General features: G+C 39.9%; 1 protein-coding gene across 10 annotated transcripts in view; it reads right to left on the bottom strand.

Moving 5' to 3' along the window:
* Positions 1–24,917, bottom strand: part of CHD7 (chromodomain helicase DNA binding protein 7) — a 129,873-nt gene that overhangs the window by 58,224 nt on the left and 46,732 nt on the right. For 9 of the 10 annotated variants that reach the window (XM_046925604.1, XM_046925594.1, NM_001077586.4 and 6 more), the window contains one exon: positions 1,246–1,667. In XM_046925604.1, coding sequence (XP_046781560.1) covers positions 1,246–1,667 — 422 coding nt within the window. Of the gene's footprint in view, positions 1–1,245; positions 1,668–4,220; positions 9,994–24,917 lie in introns of those variants that run through there. The other variant, XM_046925649.1, reaches the window with a different exon arrangement.

The raw sequence follows: 24,917 nt of genomic DNA, 5'->3' as shown, positions 1-24,917 counted from the left end.
GAGGACAACATTTGATTTTACAGGCCAGTATTTCTAAATTCTTCAGGAAACATCGTCTGCTTACTGAGAAAAGAAGTTCATTCTTGCCAAAGGAGTAAGTAGTTCATTACTGTCTGTGCCTCATTTAGCTGAATCAGAACTAACCACTGCTAGTCAGTCTTGCAGAATATATGCAAAGCTGATTCATTAACTGCAATTTTAAAACCCTGATACAAATGGATTTTGCAAACTGATTCGGATTAACCAAGTCTGGCTGTGCTTCCATCTGGAAGTTATATTTTATAACACTAGCCACATCTTGAAAAACAGATTCAGATGTTTGGAACAAATTCAGAACAGTTGTAAGAAATTCTAGATACAAATGAAAAAAAAATTGAGCTTTAATGTCTTTTTCCTCTCAGTTTTCTTTCAAGTGAGCATTTATAATCATGGTGTTTAGGGAGTTGAGGGGTAAGGAAAGAATCTTTGTTATTATCTATGACGTATTTACTCATGTGTAACAGCCGTTTGTTCTCTCATACTACTAAGTAGTATTTTAAGCCTATCCTTGTAAAGGGACACGATGCCGAGTGAAAACAGCGGAGAAACAGGGTTGAAGCATCTGGTCTATCTACAGACACTTTGTGCTAGAAAACCTGTCTTTACATGAAACAGTAAAATGAGTATAACCTCTAGAGCGAGGGACATATTCACACATCTCAATATCCATATAAAAACACTTTTCTTTTTAAGAGAAATCTTCTAGCCCATGGCTTGTGTCAGTATCAAATAAGTGTGCTGTACAGCTTGCAACAAGTGCTGAACTTCCTTATTTGAACAAAAAACAAACCTTTTTTTCCCTCTAGGCCCCTAATCTCTGGATTTTGGTCAAACCTAAATTACTGCTGAAGCATCTCTTAATACACAAACCACACACAACAATAGATCAGCATCAGAAGAAAATGAGTTATTTTTGAAACCTAACAGATCCAGAAGTGTTTATGCCTTGAAAAGAAAAACTATAACCTTGCTGGGTATGGCAAACGCTTCTGCCTTTCCCACGTGTTCAGAGAAATTGTGTAGCCATAAACAGGAAAGCCAAACAAGAGAAATGTGCCTGACAGTTTCTCCAAAAACATGGTATTGCAGATGACTGAGGACAAAAGACAAAACCAGATTTCTTCTCCACTCACTCCATTTAGGGCAGATCATCTCGAAATCCCACAAACACTGCTCTCCATAACATACAGAAGTTTCCTGACTTACCTTGTCTTTTTGCTGGTCTTGGGTTTTGGCGTGGTGTTTTTTGCTTTCTTTTCCTTTGGCTCTTTAGGGGTCTTAGGGACTTTGGGGGTCTTGGGTTCCTTCTTTTCCTTGGGCTCTTTAGGATCCTTCGGTTCTTTTTTTGCCTTGGGCTTTTTCTTTTTCTTTTTATCCTCTTGGGAGCAATCCACTGAGTTCCTGCTTAGATTCTGGCTGTCAAGTCCCCCAGGAAAGTCTTCCTTACCAAAACTTTTACTGGGACCTTCTGCAGCAATGTGATTGTTTTTCTTTTTCTTTTTCTTTTGCTGGGGCTGTGGTTCAACTGATGGCAGATAATCATCACTTTTCACTAGCTGGGTATTCGGTCCACTAACCTGAGTCATATCCGGCACTGGTTTCTCTAAAAAAGGTTCCGATGGAGAATGCTGAGAGAGACAAACAGAAATAAAATTGTAGATTTGCAGCTTTGATTTCTAAAACTTTGCTCTTTTGGAGCAAGAGGGAACAGTGGGAGAAAATACGAAGCAGGAGATTACATTAGTAGTACATCTGAAATACTGCACAGCAAATCAGTAAAAAAAAAACAAAAAACCCCAAAACTTTCTGCATTTAAAATGGTGGCACAGTGACCAGAAATTCTCGAAGCAGCAAAGGTACAACTATTCTGTAATCAAGCTTTTATATCAAGTGGAAGTACAGAAAACATTTAGGCTCTTCAACTCTTAGATGCAAAAGGACAGCAATTGTTATTTCAGACATTTCTGTATTCAGAGTAGCTGTTAGTAGAATAACTTGTTGCAAGGGATTCTGTTGCACTGAGATCTTGTCCTCTGGAAAAAAAAATGCTGAAGTCTGATTCTAGATGTGCAATAAGAAAATAAAGACATTCACAGGCTGTATTCATACAACATTAATTTACCTCGGTTCATGATGTGACAGTAGGTATTTTGATCAGCACATGAAGGATTAAGTCACTTTAAAATGTAATATATGGTTACATTTTATGTCAAAGAACCACAGCTCCCTACTTGTAATTTAAACCTGCTATAGATTGGAGAGAGTATTACCTTAAGTAGTTGTGAAACTGCAAAAGCATCCTTTTTCAAAATCTATGTAGTCTATCAGGCTTATATCAGACTTTCATAAGGTATAAGAAAACCTCTGCATAATTATACAAATACAAAGTGCCTAGACTAAGCATATTGGATATACTTTAAGTTCTTCTCTCTTTAATAGTTCTATTCTATTCAAATATCCACAAGTCTGCAAAGAAAAAGCATCTAAGGTCTATCTTGACTTTGCAGCATATCCAAGCTCTGACCGGCTTCTCACTGCCTGCCTGCTGCTATACATTCATGACCATGGTGATGTTCAAGAAAAAATAGAATGACAATGAACTGATGCTTTTCTTAAAACTGCATACAGGATCAGACCACCTTCTCATCATCTTTATCTCTGTTTCTCCTACTTTTCCCTAGAAATTAAGTCAGCAGAATTCTTAGTGTAAGAGTTCCCCATTTAGCCATGGTCACAAAGTCTGGAGAAGGAAGGTCTATAGCAAATAAGAACGTTACTTCTAGGAACAGGACAGCCTGTTTGTAAGGTTATTTGTCACATTTTCTCTTTTCTTCCAAATGGTACTTGAGATGCATGTATCATGCAACGAATGATTATGAATCCTGTCTCCTAAGGTTTAGGAAAATAAAATTTTTAATAATTGCATGAGAAAGAAAATGCATATATATTTATTCTAGACTGTAAATTATTTTCAGCATTTCTTCCCAGTAGCAAAGAGAAATGCACTGTGCCCTGAGTATACCTGCATACTCAGAAACTACCCAAGCAGCAGAAGGAGCAGACCTGACAAAGGGAGGGAGGACACACACACCCTCTTCTGCTGCCTGGGAGAGTTTTGACTGGTATGAACTGGACACTCTGATTTGCTTTGGAGGAAACTCCAGGACAGAGGGAAAACCCAAGCAGCTGACCAAAGGTATAGGTCTACTTGGCTTAACCTAAAGTGTTTTTTGCAGGTTTCCATCCTCCTCTTGTTTATTAAGATACTGTTGAGCTCAACAAGGCCTTAGTCACAGCAGAAACTCGGCTACACTGCCAATCTGATGCACCCATTTAATTGCTACCACATCTATTGAGGTTCCACCTCAAGGCACTCTCACATTAGGCATCCTGAATCAACACCTCTTCTAGAAAGCTGTGGTCACAGTAATACCTGGATAACTTCACGCTGGAGAGTTCGTAAAATTGGATATCAGTGATGCCAATGAGTTCTACAGTCCAATTATGCATTACAGAAAATACATGTACTTTAGATGATTTTTTAACGGTCCATTTACTGAATTGAGTTGAGTGTCTCCTCAGATTTGTTCCTTCTGTGACATAGAACAAAACCGTCTTCTCTGTACCTCATACCACTATGTGCTTGTACTGCTTAACATTTATTTTTATGTTGGAAAGGACAGTAATATCACACAGATCACCAATAACATTTTTTTTTTTTATCAACAGGCCTTCAGAGCAGTACTTCTAACCTAAATTTCCTAATGCATACATATCTGTATCTCGTGTCATTTCACGTCGCATGCATCCTGAGTTTGATTTCCAGACACTTTGAGTCCAAGTTTCACCAATGCCTTCACTGAGCTGTCCACTACAAATCTCAGTCCTCTTTTTTAAATACTGCTCACTTGCTATGTCTGACATATGAGAAATGTTAAGATTTCCATTATTTGTAAAAATTTGTATTTAACAAGTGCTCTGTTTGGTAATGCACTATTTGTTTGCCATCTCTAAGCTTATGCGTGATACACTTTCTAGAATAAAATCAGTCAACTGTTTCAACTTTTTTCTTCCTCTTTTGAAGCATGCAAAGCAGCCAAGCCAACAAATACTAAATACTGCAAGAAATCCAGCAGTGCTGCCTAAATTTAGTTCTGTAAAACTCTCAAGATTTCACCTACGTTAGTAATAGGGCTGTGTCACTGAAAGCAGTATGAAGTTTTATATATGCTTGAGAATTCTTGTTACGGTTTTAACGTAACTCAAAAAAGTCACTGTCTCCTTTTCAGGCATGGTTTCAACAGCAACTTTCAACGCAGTCACAACCAAATTTGAACATAAGGTAGAGAGCTTTCCAAGGTTCCACAACAGCAACGACAGCCCTTTATGATCTGACATTTACAGTTCTGTGGCAAGGTCCGGCCATAAGGTTACATGGCAACAACTGTTTCCATGCTGTAGTACTCAGTACTCCCTATATAACTCTAAGATGTCACCCCACGAAAAGTCATATTCTTCCTACCTCAAAAAGTTTATCCACAGGAGTCATTCTCGGACTCACAAAACTACATTATCTATATATTAAGTGCAAACTTTTACACGTGAAACAAATACACAGTACTTACAACCTTTTATTTACCATGCCAAGGTAGGTGTATAAGTATACAAATTAAATCACCATGATTTGGTTTTATATCACTCACACCCCCCAGACATTAAGCTACCAACAGCCACCTCCATTCTAATTATGATTTGGTTAGATTTCCTTTTACTTGAAAATACAGTGGTTCTGCTACGTGCCACTCCTGCTACAGGTTTGGCATGTTTTGTAGCTCACTTACATGTGATCTTCCAAACCGTAGCACTCTTTCAAAGAAACGGGTGTGATAACTTCTCTTTTCTAGAAAGTCTGTGCCTGCACTTTAGCAATATTCTAAAACAGCACATCCCTTACTGACAACCCTACATTGCTCCCTAGTGTGAAGCCGTGTAGGAGCAGCACAAGTCTGGTGAGCAGAGGAGAGGGGAAGCAGCTCAGGAGATGCATTTTCATACCTCAAACCTGCTCTGTCTTAGAAGGGGAGAAGGAGAAGAATAGGCTTTCACTAGTAAATATTAGTTTAAGCCTACCATGGGGAATTATTTCAAATAGTTCTTTAGATCCACAAAGGATTAATTCTAGTTCAAGGGTCATAATTTCTGATTTTCTACCATTTTCCATTTACAAATTAGGAAAAGATGCATATTGTGAATTTTTACCAAAAGATTGAAAAAAATCAATCTGTGTACTCAACAGAAATCACTTTTCCTCCTGCTTTTAACCATAACAAAGCCGTAATTTAGCATGTTGGTAGAGTTTAATCTTCCACAGGAGAGAAATCAGTGAAGATTAAATACAGATAGGTATTAATCCTATTTGATATTGCAGCGGAATTATTTTTGGTATTATTTGAAATAAGGTGAAAAAGGTGCTCAAAAATATTGGTGTGTTTACTAGACCCACATCTCTTTAAATCTTTTAGAGAAAAGCTGTTTTTGTAAACATTTAACAAAGAACAGATGGCCTGTTTTAATCATGCGAAAAAACCTGGAGCTCACATTAATACTCCTAGCACAGCCTACTGGGTCTAGTCACCTCCCTAACCAGCAGCACAAAACAGGCTTCAGTAATACCATTTAATTTTACAATGGATATTTTCTCATCCATTCCCCACGTCCGACAGTTAATCAATGCTATTAACGTGCAATATCACAATGCAGGACGCTCCTACAGATCGCAGCTTATTAGAGCAAAACAGTGACTCTTCAACAGCTCTGAGCATTCACACCGGTAGCGGCTCAACAGGTTACCAGGGCAGTAACACACACGTGCATTGTCACTGAAAACCAACAACATCAGAGCCAGTTTTACAAGGAAACAGTATTTCAGGTATTGTTCCTGGAACACTTAACCTCCCTTTTCTAGACTGAAAACCTATTTTTAAACTTCCAAACATACATCGCCCAAGATTTGGTAAGTTAAAAACTAAGCTGCCCGCATTTCACGGCCGCCCACATATTTAGATCTAAGCTCATTCTCTGCAGGCCAAAGAAGTGATAGATGTCTCTAACCAGGCCTGTTACGTAAAGTAGCAAGATGGACAGGATGGGGGATTAACCCAGTGAGGGTTAGTGGCACCGAGGGAGGCTAAGGAGAATCTCTCTGTTGCTCCAACACGGATTGAACCACAATCAACTGTACTTAAGTGCTGAAAGTAGATGAGTGGCAGTTCCCCAGTAGAGCAGCAACTTGAGCCAATATTGAGCTTGTGGGATGGTGAAACAAGAGCAGCAGTGTATGTGACATGAGTCAGCCAACCTTGTGAAATTTAAACATCAGAAGGCTCTCCCCCTGTTCTGTTGTTGCTGTTTTTAAATCAGGACTATTTCAATATCCACTCTCCTGATCTCCCCCATCATTTTCAATAAGATTGCCTGTAACCAGAAGTTACTCAAATTTTCTTAGACTGGTTTATCAAGTGAGTTGTGTTATAGCAGAGTGAGCATCCAATCACTTCCCACTGTTTCCAAAACACAAAGATTCTCCAACACAATATATGCAGCAGAAATCTTTGTGTTAGGTAAATTATTACTGAGCTGCTGCTCTTTTGCAGCAATTACAATTCTAGTTTAAATTATCACCTTCACTTGGGAAAAGTTAAACAGCAACCTGTGACCAAGGGAAGTTGTTTTAAAACAAAGGAAGAATTACAGCAGCACTTCTGGGAGCAGCTCTGTAGAGAGCCAGAGGATTCGTATTCTTCCTGATAGCACTGTCCACAATGTTTAAAAGTCATTGTATGTATCAATTGCCCCGTAATTCCTTCCTTCAAAGATTAATGAAAGGACTCGTCATCGCTCTGGATTATTTAGAGCAAACTACTCATCCCTAAACAAATCATCTGGAAAGTTTCCTCATGCGTCTGTATGCACGTCTCTGTCCCTGCAGTTCTCAACTTGCCCCCTCGGTGCCTCCAGCACCAGGCCTGCCCCGCTGCTCCCTCCAGCTTAAGCTTGTTTTGGCTCTTCTAGCCCAACAGAAACTTTTCAGACACTGTCCTTCTGTGAAGTTCATGTGTCAGTACCAACTGCAGTGCACGTAGGAATCAACACAGCTTCAGAAATTTCCTTGTACAAATTCCTATAGTAGCAGAAATATCCTCTAGAATACGCTCACACATAATTCTTCCCAAGATCTGCTTTACCAGTCAGTTTCTCCTCCTTTATTGTGAGTGATGATTCCCTTCCCTATTCTGTGAAATGCCTGTCTTGAACCAAAGTTGTATAATTTATTTTTTTTTAATTTATGGTATGAAAATGCTTAGGAGGGGCAATGTGATGATGCTGAAGCCCTGATACATCACTAGTATGCTGATGCTGAAACCCTGATACATTGCTAGTTCAGAAACCCTTCCGCACAGTGTAGTTCTGAGGTGACAACTTGCATTTATAAGCCTACCGGTGTTGTTGTCAGTGATCTTTTCTGCAGTAAAAGAAAGACTCTATGTCAGATGAAAATGGAATACATCTATTTTGCAAACAGAACAGGAATCTTCCAGTTTACTGAGTTTCTTGCCATATTTCTACAAGATATGGATGAAAACATACAGAAAAGAGGGTTCAATTAATACTTTAGTAAGAAATACTTAAAAATCATTTGTATTAAAAAAATTCAGGTTTTGTTGCAGAAGCACTTCACTGTCATTTGATTTCTTAAGCAATCTTTCTGCTCCGTTATTGCTACCAGGGATATTGTTAAACAGATGCAACTACTGAAAAGTTAAAACTTTCTGACCCAAAGTTTTCAGAAAATTTCTGAATCAGGACATCTACAATACCAATGCTTGCAGCACCTTAACAGTAGAATGGAAATGTTTAAAACCAATCTTAAGGCTCTCAGCCACCACTGCAAGAGCACACTCACTGCTGATTTGGTGCAACTGACAATATCAACCAGTTACTGTGTGGAAGAATAACGATATGCTGTATAAAATGCAGTGTTCTTAATTGAGTCCCAGCATAACTACAGCATTAGAATTCTTCATTTTCTGGTCGTGCCCTCTATAGAGTAACACAGATTACAAAAGATGAATGACGCTAACATAGCCATCCAAAAAGCCAATGTTCCATCATATTTAAGAGTAATCACATGTAGCAATGCTGTTTTGTGCTCACGAAGTGAGAGATACTATTCATGCCACGATTGCTGATGAGTCCACAGCTCAAAAATAACTAATTTTTCCCAGAAGAGAGCTCTCCTTGTTGCTGACCATGGATCAAAATCACCAACGCAGATAAGACAGTATCAGAGAAGTGCCACTCCTAAGACAACGAAACATGCATTCTCCAGGTTGGCCTTTCATGTAAGAATCTACAAGAGCTACCACACTGATAGTTTATAACTGTTAACGGAATGGACCAAAAGACAAACATTTTTTATTAATACTTTTATGTGACAGCTTACTTCTTAATATATCCTAGTTTAGAAGTATAAGGCTGCTCCCAGTGCATGCAGGTCAGAAGCCATATATTAAACAGAAGCAGCTAGCACAGGACCTACTCTCCACTCTCCATCATCACTGTGTAAGACAGGTCAAGGACTCAGGATTTTTGTGTTTTTTATTTATTTTTACTAGTTTTGACTGCAGTGACACACAGCAAGGTTGGGACAACGAGGCACAGAATTCTAGCAGCAAAACTCATATTGCTGATGATGGTAACTCACATTCTACCTTAACACTGTTTTCCCCGACCAGCCACACATTTGCATACACTCCATTAGCAAGCAGTAAACATGTCAGAAACATAGCAACATGAGTTTAACCACACAAGTTTTGCAGAGTTATGTTATGCCAACTGTGTTACAGGTGAGAAAGTGAGAGGCAGACCAGCAATAGTTCTGGAATACTACCAGAAAATGGCCCATAAGCATCTTTTTCTTAACACCTTATTTCTGCCAAGTAAGACCTGTACTGAAAAACTGAGATATTGTCATCATCAAGTTACACCTGTTTACTGCGTAAGCACAATCAGGAGACTTAATGCTTACTAGAGAACTCTTTGGATTAGGATACCCCTAAGATTTATCACCAGTCTTTTCCAACCCCTCCAAAACAAGATGCTCTCTGTACAACTCCAAGCAAGAAAGGCAACTCATGCAGTAAACCAAAAACAGTGCTGGTGTGAAATGGTTTCCAGATCACATAGTACAATGCTTCAGCTTTTCCTGAACAGAATCATAGATCAGCTTGGGGTGGAAGGAACTTTAGCAATTACCTAACTCCAATCCAAATGCAATGGACAAGGCTGCTCCCCACCAGATCAGTCTGCCCAGGACCCCATCCAACCTGACCTTCAACACCTTCAGGGATGGGGTATCCACAGCTTCTCTGGACAACCTATTCCGATGCCTCACCACCCTCTTTATAATTTCTTCATACCATCTAATGTAAACCTCCCTTCTTTCAGTTTAAAACTGTTCCCCATTATCCTATCACTATCAGCTGTATTTAATAAAATACACACGCCTTGGAAAGACAAACCTAGCCTAACAGTATATATAGAGGCAGAGCCGCTGTTCTTGGGCTTGCTTCCACATTCCAAAAAGATGTTCCCTGTGAAAATGAAGCAGTATCTCTCTAACAGCAAACAAGCACATCTGCCCTCTCTTGGGCACATTTCACAGCCATGCTTTGAAATCCAGGTTCCTAGAGGAAGCCAAGAAGCATACTGTCCGGCACACAAGCTCTCTTCCCTCCATCAGCAGATTTCCTTCAAGGAAGTGACTGGACCCCACATATACAGCCATTTGACCCTTCTTCTAAGTCACCAGTTCCTCCATCACACTGCATTCCCATTATCACAAGTAATGCCACTATCCATTAATTACAATTTCTACTTAACACCCTCTCCTCCAGAAAGAGAAAACCCAACACCACAGTCCTGACTTGGTACGTATGAGTTTACAGAATAGCGATAGTAATTAAAATAATAATTGTCCCCTAATATTTTGACATCCCACAAGAGACTTAGAATCATCTTGGCTTTTTTTCTTTAAATAGGACCTTAATTAGCTCCCAGTCCCTTCCATCAGGATGCCTCTGTGGCATTACCAAAACTTGAACAAACATGCCATGAGCAAATGGCACCAGGTTTATCAGCAGGGGGAAAACCAGAGATCAGCCGACTTGGTGTTTCACCTGACAGTAATGGAAAAACAAAGAAATTCTGTCCAGGCTCTCACTGCAGCAAGCAGCAAGAGTAACAAAAGCATTACACATCACCCAAACAATGGAAATTTACAGGAAATAGTACTAAGCAGGCTATGTATGTAAACATTAGGCACATATTTAAATTAATAACATATATACATATATACATATACATATTTAAATTAATAACAGATCTTGTATACTTACATATATAAAATACGTGGCGTAGGCATACGTTTAAAAGCTATCCCTCTTCTTTGATTTGCAAAATCTCTACTAAAGTGTGCTTTATCTGAATTCAGGTAAAGCACACTTTATCTTCATAGAATCATAGAATTACTCAGGTTGGAAAGGACCTCAAAGATCATCAAGTCCAACCGCAGCCTAACCATAGTACCCTAACCCTAACAACCCTCCGCTAAATCATATCTCCGAGCACCACATCCAAACGGCTCTTAAACACATCCAGGGACGGTGAGTCAACCACCTCCCTGGGGAGCCTATTCCAGTGTTTAACCACTCTTTCTGTAAAGAAGTGTTTCCTAACGTCCAACCTAAACTTACCTTAGCACAACTTCAGGCCATTACCCCTCGTCTTGTCACCTGTCACCAGTGAGAAGAGACCTACCCCACTTTCACTGTAAGCACCTTTCAGGTACTAGAAGAGAGTAATAAAGTCTCTCCTCAGCCTCCTCTTCACCAGACAAAACAGCCCCAGCTCCCTCAGCCTCTCCTCTTAGGGCTGATTTTCCAAGCCCTTCAACTAGCCTCGTTGCCCTTCTCTGGACCTGCTCCAGTACCTCCATGTCCTTCATGTACTGAGGTGCCCAAAACTGAACACAGTACTCGAGGTGAAGCCTCACCAATGCTCAGTACTCAGCTGAGTACTGAGGGGCAGGACGACTTCCCTAGTCCTGCTCACCACACCATTCCTGATACAAGCCAGGATGCCATTGGTCTTCTTGGCCACCTGGGCACACTGCTGGCTCATATTCAGCTGACTGCCCATCACTACACCAAGGTCCCTTTCCATCAGGCAGCTTTCCAGCCACACCTCCCCAAGCCTGTAGAGTTGCCTGGGGTTGTTGTGACCAAAATGCAGGACCCGACAGTTGGCCCTATTGAAACTCATGCCGTTAACCTTGGCCCATCGATCCAGTCTATCCAGGTCCCTCTGTAGTGCCCTTCTCCCCTCTGGCAGATCAACACTCCCTCCCAGTTTGGTGTTGTCTGCAAACTTAGTGAGGGTGCACTCAATCCCCTCATCAAAATCATCAATGAAGATGTTAAACAGAAGCGGCCTCAGTACTGAGCCTTGGGGGACACTGCTTGTGACCGGCCGCCAAGTGGATTCAGCTCCATTGACCACGACTTCTTATATTTTCACCTCAAGTATACTCAACTTGAGGGAGAGAAAATAATAACAATAAAAGGGAGAAGTAGCATATATATATTTTTTTTCCTGTTTGTTGCTTTGTTTTGACTGGATATAGCCAAAGGTGATCAGTCCAGCAAGTTTACAACTCATTTTCTCTCTGCCTAACACTGACACACATGCAAGCTTCAGAATTGTCACCAGTTTGATGAACACACTGTGAGTGTGTTCCCTTGCCTGTAAGGACAGAGTGAAAAGCTTTAGAACCAACAATGAACCCAATGGACCAAACCTCAGCAAACACTCCATGGAAGTACACTAGGAGTAGAGATGAGCACAGATAAGAGTGCCATGGATATATCTGCATATTGCCCCAATCTATTTACATGTCACCACTGCATAGTATGTTCTTTTTTTCTTTTTTCCTACCATGCCCATATCAGCAAATCCTCTAATTCAGCTTTATACCCTTCATTTCTGCAACTATTTGCCACACTCAGATACACACACCATCACCTCCCTTCTTCTGGGTTTCAGTATCTTCACAGTGGAGCCCTACCAGCTTTGGGAGTCTACCAGGCAGAGCCAACCCTTGTGAATTTTTCTCCTTGCAAGCCACACACTGTGTATCATATAGCCCTGGCACCAGGGCAGTTTCCAGCCCCTCTTCCAAGGATCTCCAATGGGATTAGCCAACATAAAGAGATGCCAAGGTCTTGGGAGGCAGGCTATGGTTCTCCACTGCCAACCAAGCCTTCTCTTGCAGAAATAAACGAAGGCAGCAACTGAGTGGCTGTAGATATAATTGCTGATACGTTCATAAAACAGTAAGATATTGCAGACACAAACAAGATGGTTTTGTATTTACTTTTAGAAAATCGGTGTATGTAGTAAGATTTTAGGTAAGATTTAAGATATCTATCACTTTCCTAGCACCTTTCTTACTTTCTCTAGGAGGGGAAAAAAAGCCCAAATTCTATGTTTCAGAGTTATTTTAAGCCTCCCTTTGGATTCTAGACATGCACATTTAAGCCAGCACATACAAAAAATATATATATATAATTAACCATTGATTGATACAATTCATAGGGAAGCTCTAATGAGAACCTCATCACTACTCCCACCTGTAAGCTCACATGACAAAAACAGCAACTTTTCCCCAGAAGTATAAATATTTACCATGTTCTAGTAGCATCCAAAATGAGGGAAATGGCCTCACATGCTTAAGAGTCCAAACACAACAAAGGACTCAAATCTGAGTTGTATTCTTGTACACAGAAAGGAAGTCCTACGTAAGTATACCATACTTTCACAATAACATCCGTAAGTACTTTCATTAAGTAACCAACTACCCTGAATTCTTCTATTGTTTGCATCAAGATTTTTCAGTTTTGGCAGGATGTCTTGTAAATATGGCTTACTAACTTAAGAAAAATGAGTTTAAAGCTCTAGAGGAAACACTACCACCACACAAACTACAATTTGGTCAGTTTGGAGCTGAAAAACTTCCTATTCATCAATATTTTATTTGGATGACTTACAACAGACCCCAGCAGACTAGTAGTAAAATATCCCTTTTCTTCTCTTTGCCATTTCTTCTTTCCCCAAGGTAAAAGTGCATTGTATCCACAATCAAAAGACAAAATGTTCTAGATTCATTACCTGAGCTAATGATATTGGTTTGTTTTTTAAGAAAAAAAATATCAAAAACCCCACAAAATGGTACAAACTAATGAAAAAAATACAACAGTAAAAACACTCATACAATTCATCCAATCCCATAGATTTGTAATACAGTAAAATCAAGGCACCACCAAAGCGACAGAAGTTAGTCCTAGTCTAAAACTTTCTTCCCCCCTTTTCATATTTCAATGTACTGTCATATCCTGATGAGAAGGTTCTGAACTCAGAATTTCCCAAAAAAGGCCATATTTGGTAAATGTTTTCTGATATACAATGACATCCACAGTAACTCAATCATCCTGTCCCTATTGTTTATGTCTCCTCCAAGTTTCAAGATGTTTAACTTGCTGCTATTTCAATCTCACAGCACATGTGAGTATGCTTACTACTAGGAGATTCACTGCTCAAAATGATCCAAAAGTTAATATTTCATTTTGTTGTTCAAAATGCCATTTCCTCAGTTACAAAGAAGTTCCACCTCAGAAGAGAAAAAGAAAATCCATAACCTCACTACCACTTTTATTTCTGTTAGTTGTTCCACATAACTTGGAGTGACTTTTCTAACCCACTTTTATCTAGAAATTCAAAGGTTTCTCCAACAACCAAATGAGTCACTCCATACGCAAAATAGTGAACATGCACTGCTGTCTTGAAAAAACAATAGTTAACCCCAAGAAAAACAATTACAATTTACAAACATACTTCACATATACATATATATTTTATATATTTTTCATTTTCAGTTAATTACTTCAAACCCTTCAGAACAAAGAACTACCCTAGTTAATGTACTTTATGGAGCAAGTTCTGCTTCTGAGTACATAACTTTGACAGTAATATCTCAAACATACAGACTGACTCCTCCTAGCTATTTCAAGACTTGCTGTTTTGTTCAGCACACAGGGTGGATGAGACTCCTAGATTAAATCAGCTCTGAATGACTAAGATAGCATCCTAAAGAGAAGACTCAGGTTATCTTGAAAACCTAAGTTCAGAAAAGGGACAGACTGCAAAGAGGTGGTCTGTGATCAAAGCAGTGGACACCAGGGAAGATAACTCACTTTTTTTCCCCACCAGTCTCAACTCACCACGATACTTTTCTATTTCTTTCAAGAAAGGCTTCCTGGTCTATTATTGTTGTTGTTTCATAAAACAACACACTTCTTCCTCAACATGGGTCTCCAGCAAAGGGCTTGCCGTGGCCCCTCTTCTTGAGAAGTGCTCACCAATCATGGCCCCAAGCACCTATTCTATTTAGATAACTACTGGCTTCAGCATCAGAGCTATGCAGCCTAGCTGTATGCTAAAAAGCCCCACATCCTACCTCTACTGCTCTCTGGCCTCAGGGAACTCTCTCTGTCTGTCTGTCTGAGCTTCCTCACGTAAAGTGGGGAAAAAATACTATAGGAGGGTTTAGAAGATGAATTCACTAGTAGCTGTTGAGGTTTCCCTTATTATGATTAAAATTACCACAGAAGAGCTCAGTTTGCAATTAATTCTTTAGCAAGATATGAAAACAGAGAGTCTGTGGGAAGAGTCAGTCTTTTTTTTATGAGATAAAGTGATATTCACAACATTTACTGGATAATATATAGTCAAATTATCAGGAGGTAGCTCAGACAATACAAGCAAATAAGTTAAACAGCAATTTATATCACAGAAGATCTGAAAGAAGAGGAACAGAGAGAACATAGCTGCAGATTGCACCCTGCTTCATAGGAACGAGGAATGTGTTGTGACAGTTCTACTTCTGACCTTTCTGAACTCTCAGTTTTGCAGTTTGCTATCATTCAGCAACCTCAATCAGCTGAAATACGTATACTAAAAATCACACTAACATTTTTTTTCCTATAGCTCACTGTTGTTTTGTGAAACTTACTTGCAGCAGACACTTAAGAGTATATGCAAACAAAAACTACTGCCATACAAACAAGGTATCATATATTAAACAAAGATGTCATATACTAAGTATGTGGAAAGACAACAACAGAAGAGTTAAAAGCTGTCTTTGTTAAAATAAAAACATGTATTTAGATATGAGCATTTAATTTTCACTGTGTTCTTTAAATTATCTCCCCTGATTTCTGTTTCTCTTCCCAAAACGGAGTCGTAGAATCACAGAATCACTAAGATTGGAAAAGACCTCCAAGATCATCCAGTCCAACCGTCCACCTACCATCAGTTTTTCCCCACTAAACCACATCCCTCAGTACAACATCTAAATGTTTCTTGAACATCTCCAGGGACAGTGACTCTGTCAGCTCCCCGGGCAGCCCATTCCAGCACCTGATCCCTCTTCCAGAGAAGAAATTCTTCCAAACATCCAACTGGGACTCTCCTGGCACAACTTGAGGCCATTTCCACGCTCACTTCCCAATGCATACAACAGAGGAAGCAACAGAAGAACTCAACTGAATCACCCGCAGTTCGTCAACTCACAGAAATGTGAATGCAAAAGGTACAATATATCTTCAGCAGCAATTCATTTTACACCAACGATACACATTTTATGAGGGGAAAAACTACTAAAGATTTAATGGTGTCAATTAAAAAGCCGAGAGTTTGAATGGTTCGATGGCTGAGTCACAGACCTTTGCCTATAATAGGTTCCATTATAGCCCTGAGCTCAAGCTGTGGGAAGAGGCTTGCAGATGAGTAAGAGGAATCGGTATTTCTAAATGTTATTGCAAAGGAAGGTGTCCTTTAAGCATTGCACAGTTGTGACTGTATCAGTCTGTGCTTATCCAGATTCCTAGCTCCATTTTAGAAGTTCTGAAGTTTGCAGGCACATTACAACTGCAAATACTTTGACAGAAATTAAGCCCATCAGTGCGAAGCCCTCACAACTTTAATTACGATTTTCATACACACGTCCAAACTTGAAATACTTCAATACTTACAATTTTTGTTATCACTCCTGACTTTTGGTATTCATTTATGTTTACAGGTAACAAGGTAAGATAGCTCAAGACTAAATAAGTTTGTACTTAACCACAGGATGTCTACAAACAAGAGGAGAAGAAAATTAAAGGCTAATATGCATCTCACGATGACTCCCACTAAAGCCAGGGAAGTATTTGTCTAATGGCACGATATTGTATACAGCTCTGATAATTCACATGAACAACTATTATCCTTAAAACAGATATATGTACGGAATATCTTAAAGGAGAAGGGTAGAAACTTCAGACATCACTCTTTAAGAAAACACCAGCAAAGAAAAGGAATCAAGATGAAAGATAAAACTGGCACAAAACCAAATTGAGTATAAAACCAGCAATTCATATATTTAGCATAGGAAGTCTGATGCGTTTTCCAAGAATCACAGTAATCAGATTTGGGTCAGAATCTCCAAAAAGGGCAGTGAAAGCAAAAGCCAAGTTTAAGTTTGATATGGTTATGGAAAGTACTTTTTAAGATGGTAATGTGACAGCCGGAGGCACAGCTCAATGGCCCATGCAATCTTCACAAGTATCCTTTTTCGAAAGACTGGTGATGGTAAAAAAAAAAAAAACAAACAAACCAAAACAATAAAATCTTGTTTGGATTTAAAAAACACATTTATTTTAACAATCATAATTTGGAATGGACAAACATTGGACATTCTAGTCGAAATATTCATAAAATGTGCTTTGAGTACCCGTTTACGTTTAATATTCTAGGGAAAGGATATCTTGATTAAGCAAACAAGCAGGATGGCTAAGCCATGCTTACCAAATTTTACATTCAAACCTGAAAAAAGAGGCTGACTGCCCTCAAAGGTTCCTATAGTTAGGCTGTGCAATATAGTCAGAAAGAAAGAGCCATTACCTCTTTTATAAGCCTTACTCGGCTCACATCCTTAAAGCCTCCCAGCTATAAATACAAGTACTCAAACACCATAAGGAAAACCCCTGTGATTTCAGATGTTTGTATTTAGTACATCTTCCTCTGACTAATAATCGCCTTTGTTCATACGACAGCTGATGTACAGAATGCAATAGAGCTACCTGACACAGGCAGGGTTACTTTTTAAAGAAAGGTCCCACAGTTCCAAGGCCTGGTTACAATGGCTTTTTTATTGCTTATTTGCACAACTTTCTGAAAATACTGCAGAAGTCATTTTTATTTTGAGGCATTCTAGCTAATAAAGGTTTGAGAAAAGTAGAAGTAAGCAATTTATGAAATTACCAGACAACGGTTTCTGATTTACACAGCTACAGTATTTTAGTACTAGTGATACACTTCTAAGGAGTGGGTGAGTGCAGGAGATGCTGGTATCCAACTGCTGCACATCTTTAATTTGCAATAGGAATATAACCAAAAAGGCTCCTGAGAGAATTCCACTCCTTTCTTTTTCATGTTCTGTTGGAAACCTTGTTCCTCCTCAAGAGCATCCTGCACACAATGTCCCTAACAGAAGAGATGTGAATCAAAGAGTATAAAAGATGACAGAACAAACTCTCCCTTTAAAACTGCTTTCCAAAGAAACTGCACCAGAGCTCAGAGAGCAGATCCCCCAGCCTGCCTCGATGGCTCCCAGACTTTGTTAAACCCCCATGCCCATCTCCACCCATGGAGGCAATTAGATGGTTCACAGCAGTGCTTTGGTTTTGGCTGAATTCCTATAAATGAGCTCAGAGATGCCGAAAAGAGATGGAGAAAAGCAAATTTTCATCTTTTGCACCTATATGTAGGTACATTAGAGCTAAACAGGTAAAGTGGCTGAAAGAGAAATACAACGTCCGGGTCAGACTTCAACTACTCACAGCCCAGGTTTTCCTACGTAATGCATTTCTCCCCACAACTTTTTCTTTGCTTTTGAATATGAGCAGATGCTGAAGTGGTAGAGCACCTACTTCTTCAGCATCTGCAACTCAGAGGATGTGTACAGAAGCTAAAAGAAAAACATGATGATTGATTCTTCCACAGCTCTACGTCTGTGGCTTTCCAGCCATAAACAGGTGTTTTTGTAAGACTGACATAAGGTAGATATTTTCACATGTATTGGGTCCTACAGTTCTGCGTAAGAACCTTTGAATACCCAATCTAGACATAGTAAAAGTCGCTTAAATGCAGAAAGCTACATTCTAAAGCTTCATCATTAGAAGATAAAGCAGGATGTGAAACTACTTCCTCCAGTTTTTTGCTTTTTTGAGGACATAAGCATGTAACAAGCCAACCTGGCATCCAAGCTTGTGCAACTACTGAGGACAGAGCCACGTGTGACCCTGCTGCTGCCACAGGTGCTCCTCAGTCAGCCAATGGCTGAGCCCGGCTGTGGGCAGAAGAGGGCGGAGGATTGTGGCCTGCGTGACACCAGGCATACCCTGAACAGCCCGTTTCCACCCTGTCAAATGGAAACACTGATAGGGTTTGCTGGCCCCGTCAGCCTGTTCCAACTGACTCACGTTACTCGTGTGTTCTCTGGTAGAAGTCAGCAGACGTGCAGGGGACACACTGCAGGCTACAGGCATTCTATGCGCTTCCTAATGCCACCCTGTGAGACAATTCAGGTAGCAGATTTCAGACTTAAGTCTAACCATTGACACCAGGTCCACGCTGAAGGGAGGCAGCATACAACATTCTGCTGGCAATTTTCCCTTTATTTTTAATTTTTTTTTTAATTTGTAAGCCTCTAGGAGTTTCTCAGCAATAATACCACAATTCTATTTAGAAACTGCCCCTACACATGTGCTGTTGCTTAGTACGTAAACCTGCCTTCTGCCATCACCTGTCCCAGGCCACAGGGTCTCCGGGGTGTGTGGACACCATGCTGGAATTGCCAACTTGAGGAGACCTCAATGGCTGCCTGTGAATACAAAGCCAGAAGAGATCGACATGAATCAATTCTGCTTTTCTCTCGAGGTGGGAAGACAGCAGTTGTTCAAATGGCCTTCTCATTGCAGTATTTTATTAACTTCAGCATGACAAAGTGGGCTTGAAATCACAGACTTCTTTGAATGTAAATCCTTTGATGTTATGTATTCTGCCCAAGATCCATTTATGTCAAAGAGCCCAAGACACTTCTCAAGCTCTCGCTCTTTAGTCACAGCAACAAATAAAGAAAGCCTTTGAATGCGTTATCTAATATGCATATGATGACATGTCATAGCCAGGTCTTTTTCCAGCTCCTGGAGTAATTGAACTAAACTAACAATTAAATCAGAAAATATCATTAAAACTAAACTTACCCCCTGCCTGCAAAAAAATACGCTTCCTTCTCCGCGGACAAACACCTCATTTAGAGGTACCAATTGAGATAACTCTTAATTATAGCATCCAAATCATATTTTAGTTATCCAGCCAGTCTGATTAACATTGTTCTACGAAATGCTAAGCACCTTATCTTCAGTAAAAGACCACCTAATGAGCTCCAGCTGTTCTTTACAAAACCTATAGCAAAATGTAAAAATCCCTACACAGTGGGTCTCAAATGCAATGCGCCTGTGTAATATCAGGCTTTAATTTTGTTTTATTTTATAACTGGAATTGTGTCTAAAGCAACGCATTACAACCTGTCCCTCTCCACCACCAAACTGGAGGCACAGCTTGGAACACAGCTCCCTGCTTTTAGGATTGAGCCCATTAGGGTTACTCTCCTCAAGCCGCAGCAGCCACATATTGATTACAGCCTCACTCCCAACTTCACAACCTTTGCCATTCAGCAGCAGGAACTAGCAGCAGAAATAGCTGATGGTAAGCTGAGCTTTGGCCTTCAGTTTGTGGCCGTTGTGACAGTTTCTGGCTGCTACTGCGTGTCTTCCTCCATTATCCAATCCAGATGCATATTTCTGACAAAGTGCGGCCGAGCAAAACATTTCTGTGTTACATGACATGGAAAAGAAGTTTTTGATCTACCTGGGGCTGTGCACTACAGAAGGGAACTACAGAACTGTTCTGCAGCCTCACGCTTAGCACTGCTACGGAGCACCTCACAAGCACACGGGAATATTAACCATACAGTCATGAAACAAATGGTTAACAAGTGATCTATCTCAAATAGCAAGAATCCCCTAGATCCCAAAGAACATGTCTTAGTCACAGAATTATGGGCTTTCCAACAAGTTTTCTTGAAACATTCCAAGGGAGGATAGTGGAGAAAAAGGCATAAGAACTAAGTAGCCTTCTAGTATTATAGGCATTTATCCATATTTCCACAAGTGACAGTCCTTGCCACAGTGAATATTTACAATATCCCATTAATAAACTGAGATACGAAAAACAACTATAAAGCTCAAAAATTAGCATAGTTTTAGTAACTACTGTGCTTCACACACAGTTCTCTATGTAAAAGCAGAGATCAACACTTTACAGTAAGCACAGCTTTAAGTTCAAACAGGCACTATATATTACAGTCCTCCCACTATATTTAGCAACAATTGGCTGCTAGAGAAAGACTTCTTCCAAAAATAAAATAAAGGACTTCGTATCATTAAGTGCTCACATGTAAGGAAAATTACAGTATTATCACAGTTATCAGAGTCTTGCAGGGCCAAAAGAGATATGAAGTACCAGAACGCAAGTGGAGAGAGGGCCATCTGGAGAGGAGGAGAGATGGAAAAGAAGAGCGTAAAGAATGAAGTTCATACTGACAACTTGGTTTAGGGAAGTTAGTTATGAAGCTTGTTACTCATCCTCTCTCTCTCATAAGACCACTAAATTCAAAATCTTTAGAAAACTAAATTCTTAATTACAATGGTCATTATGTTCTTTGGCTGTAGGAGTTACATAAGACATAATAAAATACTACCGTAGAACAATTAAAATTTACTAATGCTTTTCTAATTCAACTGATTCACTTATTCGGTCTGTCTGACAAAAAATAAAGATCTGCTGTAAGTAGGTACACATTCCTTTTGGAAACTTGTACTACATGTGAAAATTTCTTCTTGAAAGAAAACAAAATTTATATTTAACAAAATATAAAAAGTGAAAGCCAAAATGTTACTGTTTGGCTTTCCCTAAAACATGCTATATCAACATAAGTAAAGAAACATTTTGTGCTGTATACTGAAACGTTGCATTCTTGGAGACCAACGCCTCTAATTTCCCAAAATTAAAACGTTCATAGTGTTCCATAAAAACCTGCCAAGCTCCAGAAATGAAGATTTCTCAATGTTTAATTTCTACAAGGTTAATCCATACATTGTGAACCCACTCCCAGAAGCGTAAGCTTGCTCAGGATAATACAAGAGCTGCAGAAGTGGAGGAAACAACTGCTCCCAGACCACTGGTACTGTCTCAGGGATGCTAAGGTGGTGGAGCAACAGAAGCAAAAGAACAATTCCTACTGACAGCGGCAGATCAATCAGAGAGTGATTCACTTGTCACTTGTTTGCCACTTTCTTCCACACCTTGTGCAACTTCTCTGCCCACAGGCTAACCTCTACCACTGCTGAATTCCCACACAAGAAGCACTGACATATTGTTGCACGAGTTTACTTCCAACCAGCTCACCTCTTAAAAGCCTATTTCTTCCATAGGAGTCAGAAGACGAGCAGGGAATTGACATGTTTTAGAGTACTGGATACCTGAATAAGAACCTGAATCAGGAGTTCTAAGACTTTGGGTCGTGAATAAATAATTGTCATGCCACTCATCAGTATCAGCATAAGTATAAGCCTCTTTATACGCAGGAGCAACATTGTTACTAACCTTGCCCAGCATCTGAGAGAAATCTAACTGAATACTTTTAAGATAATGTATCAAGATCAATAAAAAGCAGTAAGAATGTTGATTCAGGAGTTTATAAATCAAACTCAACGCTCAGACCACTAAGCCATCCCATGTATCACTTCTGTTTCATCATAAAGAAGTCTTAGAAATGAATTTGAGCTTTATTTTCAAGTTTTATTGCTTCTAAATGATTATGTTGAAGGGAAGGAAAGCAAACAAGGCATTCATGCTCAAGGAAAACAATTCACTGATAGATACTGGAAGCGTCTTCCCTCATTTCAATGCACATGATGCACATATAACAAAACCATGCACAGCTCTCTTTGCTGGAAAGAGGGCATTCTTTCATCTCTTCGGTAACCAAATAGCTGCAAATATCCCAGGTGGAAGAAGAGAAGAGTTCTTTTGTAAAGAAATAAAATACACTTCTTAAAACAAATCACATCTGTGTGCAAAAAGGATTGAAAAGGGAAAGCTAAAATAAAAACACACACAAAAGTTCGAATCTGAACACTGCTCTAGTTCTATAAAACAGGACCAACCTTTGGCTTCTAATGGAGGTTCTAACCTATCTAAACTGAGGGGATACTAGGGCTGGTAACCGAGAGCAAGTTCCACAGAGCCCTGTGCTCATGTAAGGATATTAAAGGACATTCACTTTAAGTCCAGAGGAAAGGGCAGCCTCTGTCTTCTCAGGCATTCCCACTCCTGCACCACCAGCTGGGCAATTCTGAGGTCAGCATGAGCAGATGCTGGAATGTGACCCAGCCAGATGCAACCTGGCCAGAGGAGTATCCCTAAGAGCACAAGGGCTCACTGAGCAATTACGTGTGCTGACATAAAGAAGGGGTTAAGATTGTGCATCCCAGATTTCATCCAGCTTTTTGTGAATTTTGTTTTATTTCAGCACTGACTAGCAAGGGCTCAGGAGGCAGGTGGCTCAAACAGTGAGCACATGGGTGGTGACTCCCTGAACTTCTCCATCTCCACTTTAGCACTGGCTGCTGACCATTTCCTCTCTGTCTCTCCTGCTCGGTGCCGCTCCACTAAGTCAGCTCCCTTTTGCTTCCCTTTCCCTGAGCACTGCTTCCTGCCCACGTTTCCTACCACACTCCCCAGAACCAGTTTGCTTCCAGCCCTTCCTGTGAGCCTCACATTGGTCAAAAGGAAGATTTGCACAAAGAGATGCTTTAATTATGGTGGTGGTTGCTGGAGGGGGGGGGGGGGGGGGGGGGCAGGGAGGGATTCAGGAATGTTTCTCTCTCCTAAGCTTCTAATCTTTAAAGTGTTGACCAAAAAAAAAGTACCAAATATTTTTAGATAACAGCTCAAGTGAAAAACCCAGCAGTTTGATCCCCAAGCCCAGACCACACTACCACTTGTAAAATACGTATCCACAGAATTAAAAGAACGTAGACATCTAGAAAGATGAGAATCATAGGATCGTAGAATGGCCTGGGTTAAAAAGGACCTCAAAGATCATGCAGTTTCAACTCCCCTGCTATGTGCAGGGTCACCAACCACCAGACCAGGCTGCCCAGAGCCACATCCAGCCTGGCCTTGAATGCCTCCATGGATGCGGCATCCACAACCTCCTTGGGCAACCTGTTCCAGTGCGTCACCACCCTCTGCGTGAAAAACTTCCTCCTGTGAGCATAAAGAAAGCAATGGCAGGTACAAATATATTTGATGCAATTCTCAGACGTTGTTCAAGTGATACCATCTCTTTTAAAAGATCTCATTCCAGTAAGTTAGCTTCATAACTGACTGAATTATCAGTTGTTTCATTACAATTTGATTTTGAAAATTCCAAAGTCGAAAGCATTGTCCCTCTGAACCGAAGGAGGAAACAGCCTCTAAAGGCAAATATTAAAAATCCAACTTCAAAGGCAAGGTTTCCACCAGAGTGGAAACAGGTACATCTGTACATCTACTGTAGTCACAGGATAGGAAGAGGGGGCACTTATGCCAGCAAAAGCTAGTAAGTGTAAAACCAACGTGCCTCAAATTCCACATGTAAAAGCAGGATGGAAGACCAGGAGGACCCACAAAAAAACACAAGAAATTACTAATTCAGCTGCAACTTACTCCTTAATAAAATTGTCACTGCATTTAAAGAAAGACAAAATAAAAGCCAAGTGTTTCTCCTTTCATTTATTCAAACCTTACAGTGTTTTATGTTATGTAAGCTGACAATGGTACAGATAGGAGGGTTCTTTCTACAATATCAGCTTTCAATCATGAAGAAAGCTTCCCTGAAACAACAGATTTAAATTTGTTCAAACAAATATAAAGCATAAGAATGTGTTCAGTCATGGAAAAAGAAGATGACCGCCAAATCCCACTGGAAGCGACCACCAGCAGATGAAAATACAGTATTTAAGAACTGAAGAGCAGCACAATTTAAGAATATTTCCAGTTAGGCAATTCCCCAGATAATCCAAATGATTCCAAAGGGAAAACACATTCGAGTCACTGACGTATCATAGAAAGTTTCAACATAATCATGCTGAGGAACAAGTCTGGTAACTCTTAAGCCTTCGAAATCGGTATGCTGATGCAGACTTGTATTTTTATGCTAATGCTGCAAACTAGCTCTACCCAAAACTCCACAGCAGATAATTTAATGGCACAAATTATTCTCATTCCAGTCAAATCACGGCACCTGAGGGAATAGGTATTCCTGAAGCTGCTTGTACCTCCTCAACACTTAAAAAAAACAAACAGAAAAAATCTGTAGCAGAACAATCTCAAAACTACAAATCTTTGGCCCAAAGGCCTACTCACTTCAGAACCACTCTAACCTCCCATGAGTAAAAGCACACACAGCCTTCTGAAGGCTGAGGAGAAAATAAGTTTTTTGATCTCTTGATACCAATTATTAGACTGCAATATATCTACAGAGTTTCATA

The sequence above is a fragment of the Gallus gallus genome, chromosome 2 (genome assembly GCF_016699485.2).
Source record: "Gallus gallus isolate bGalGal1 chromosome 2, bGalGal1.mat.broiler.GRCg7b, whole genome shotgun sequence".
Taxonomy (NCBI): Eukaryota; Metazoa; Chordata; class Aves; order Galliformes; family Phasianidae; genus Gallus; species Gallus gallus.
This window is presented reverse-complemented; position numbering and strand designations above follow the sequence as displayed.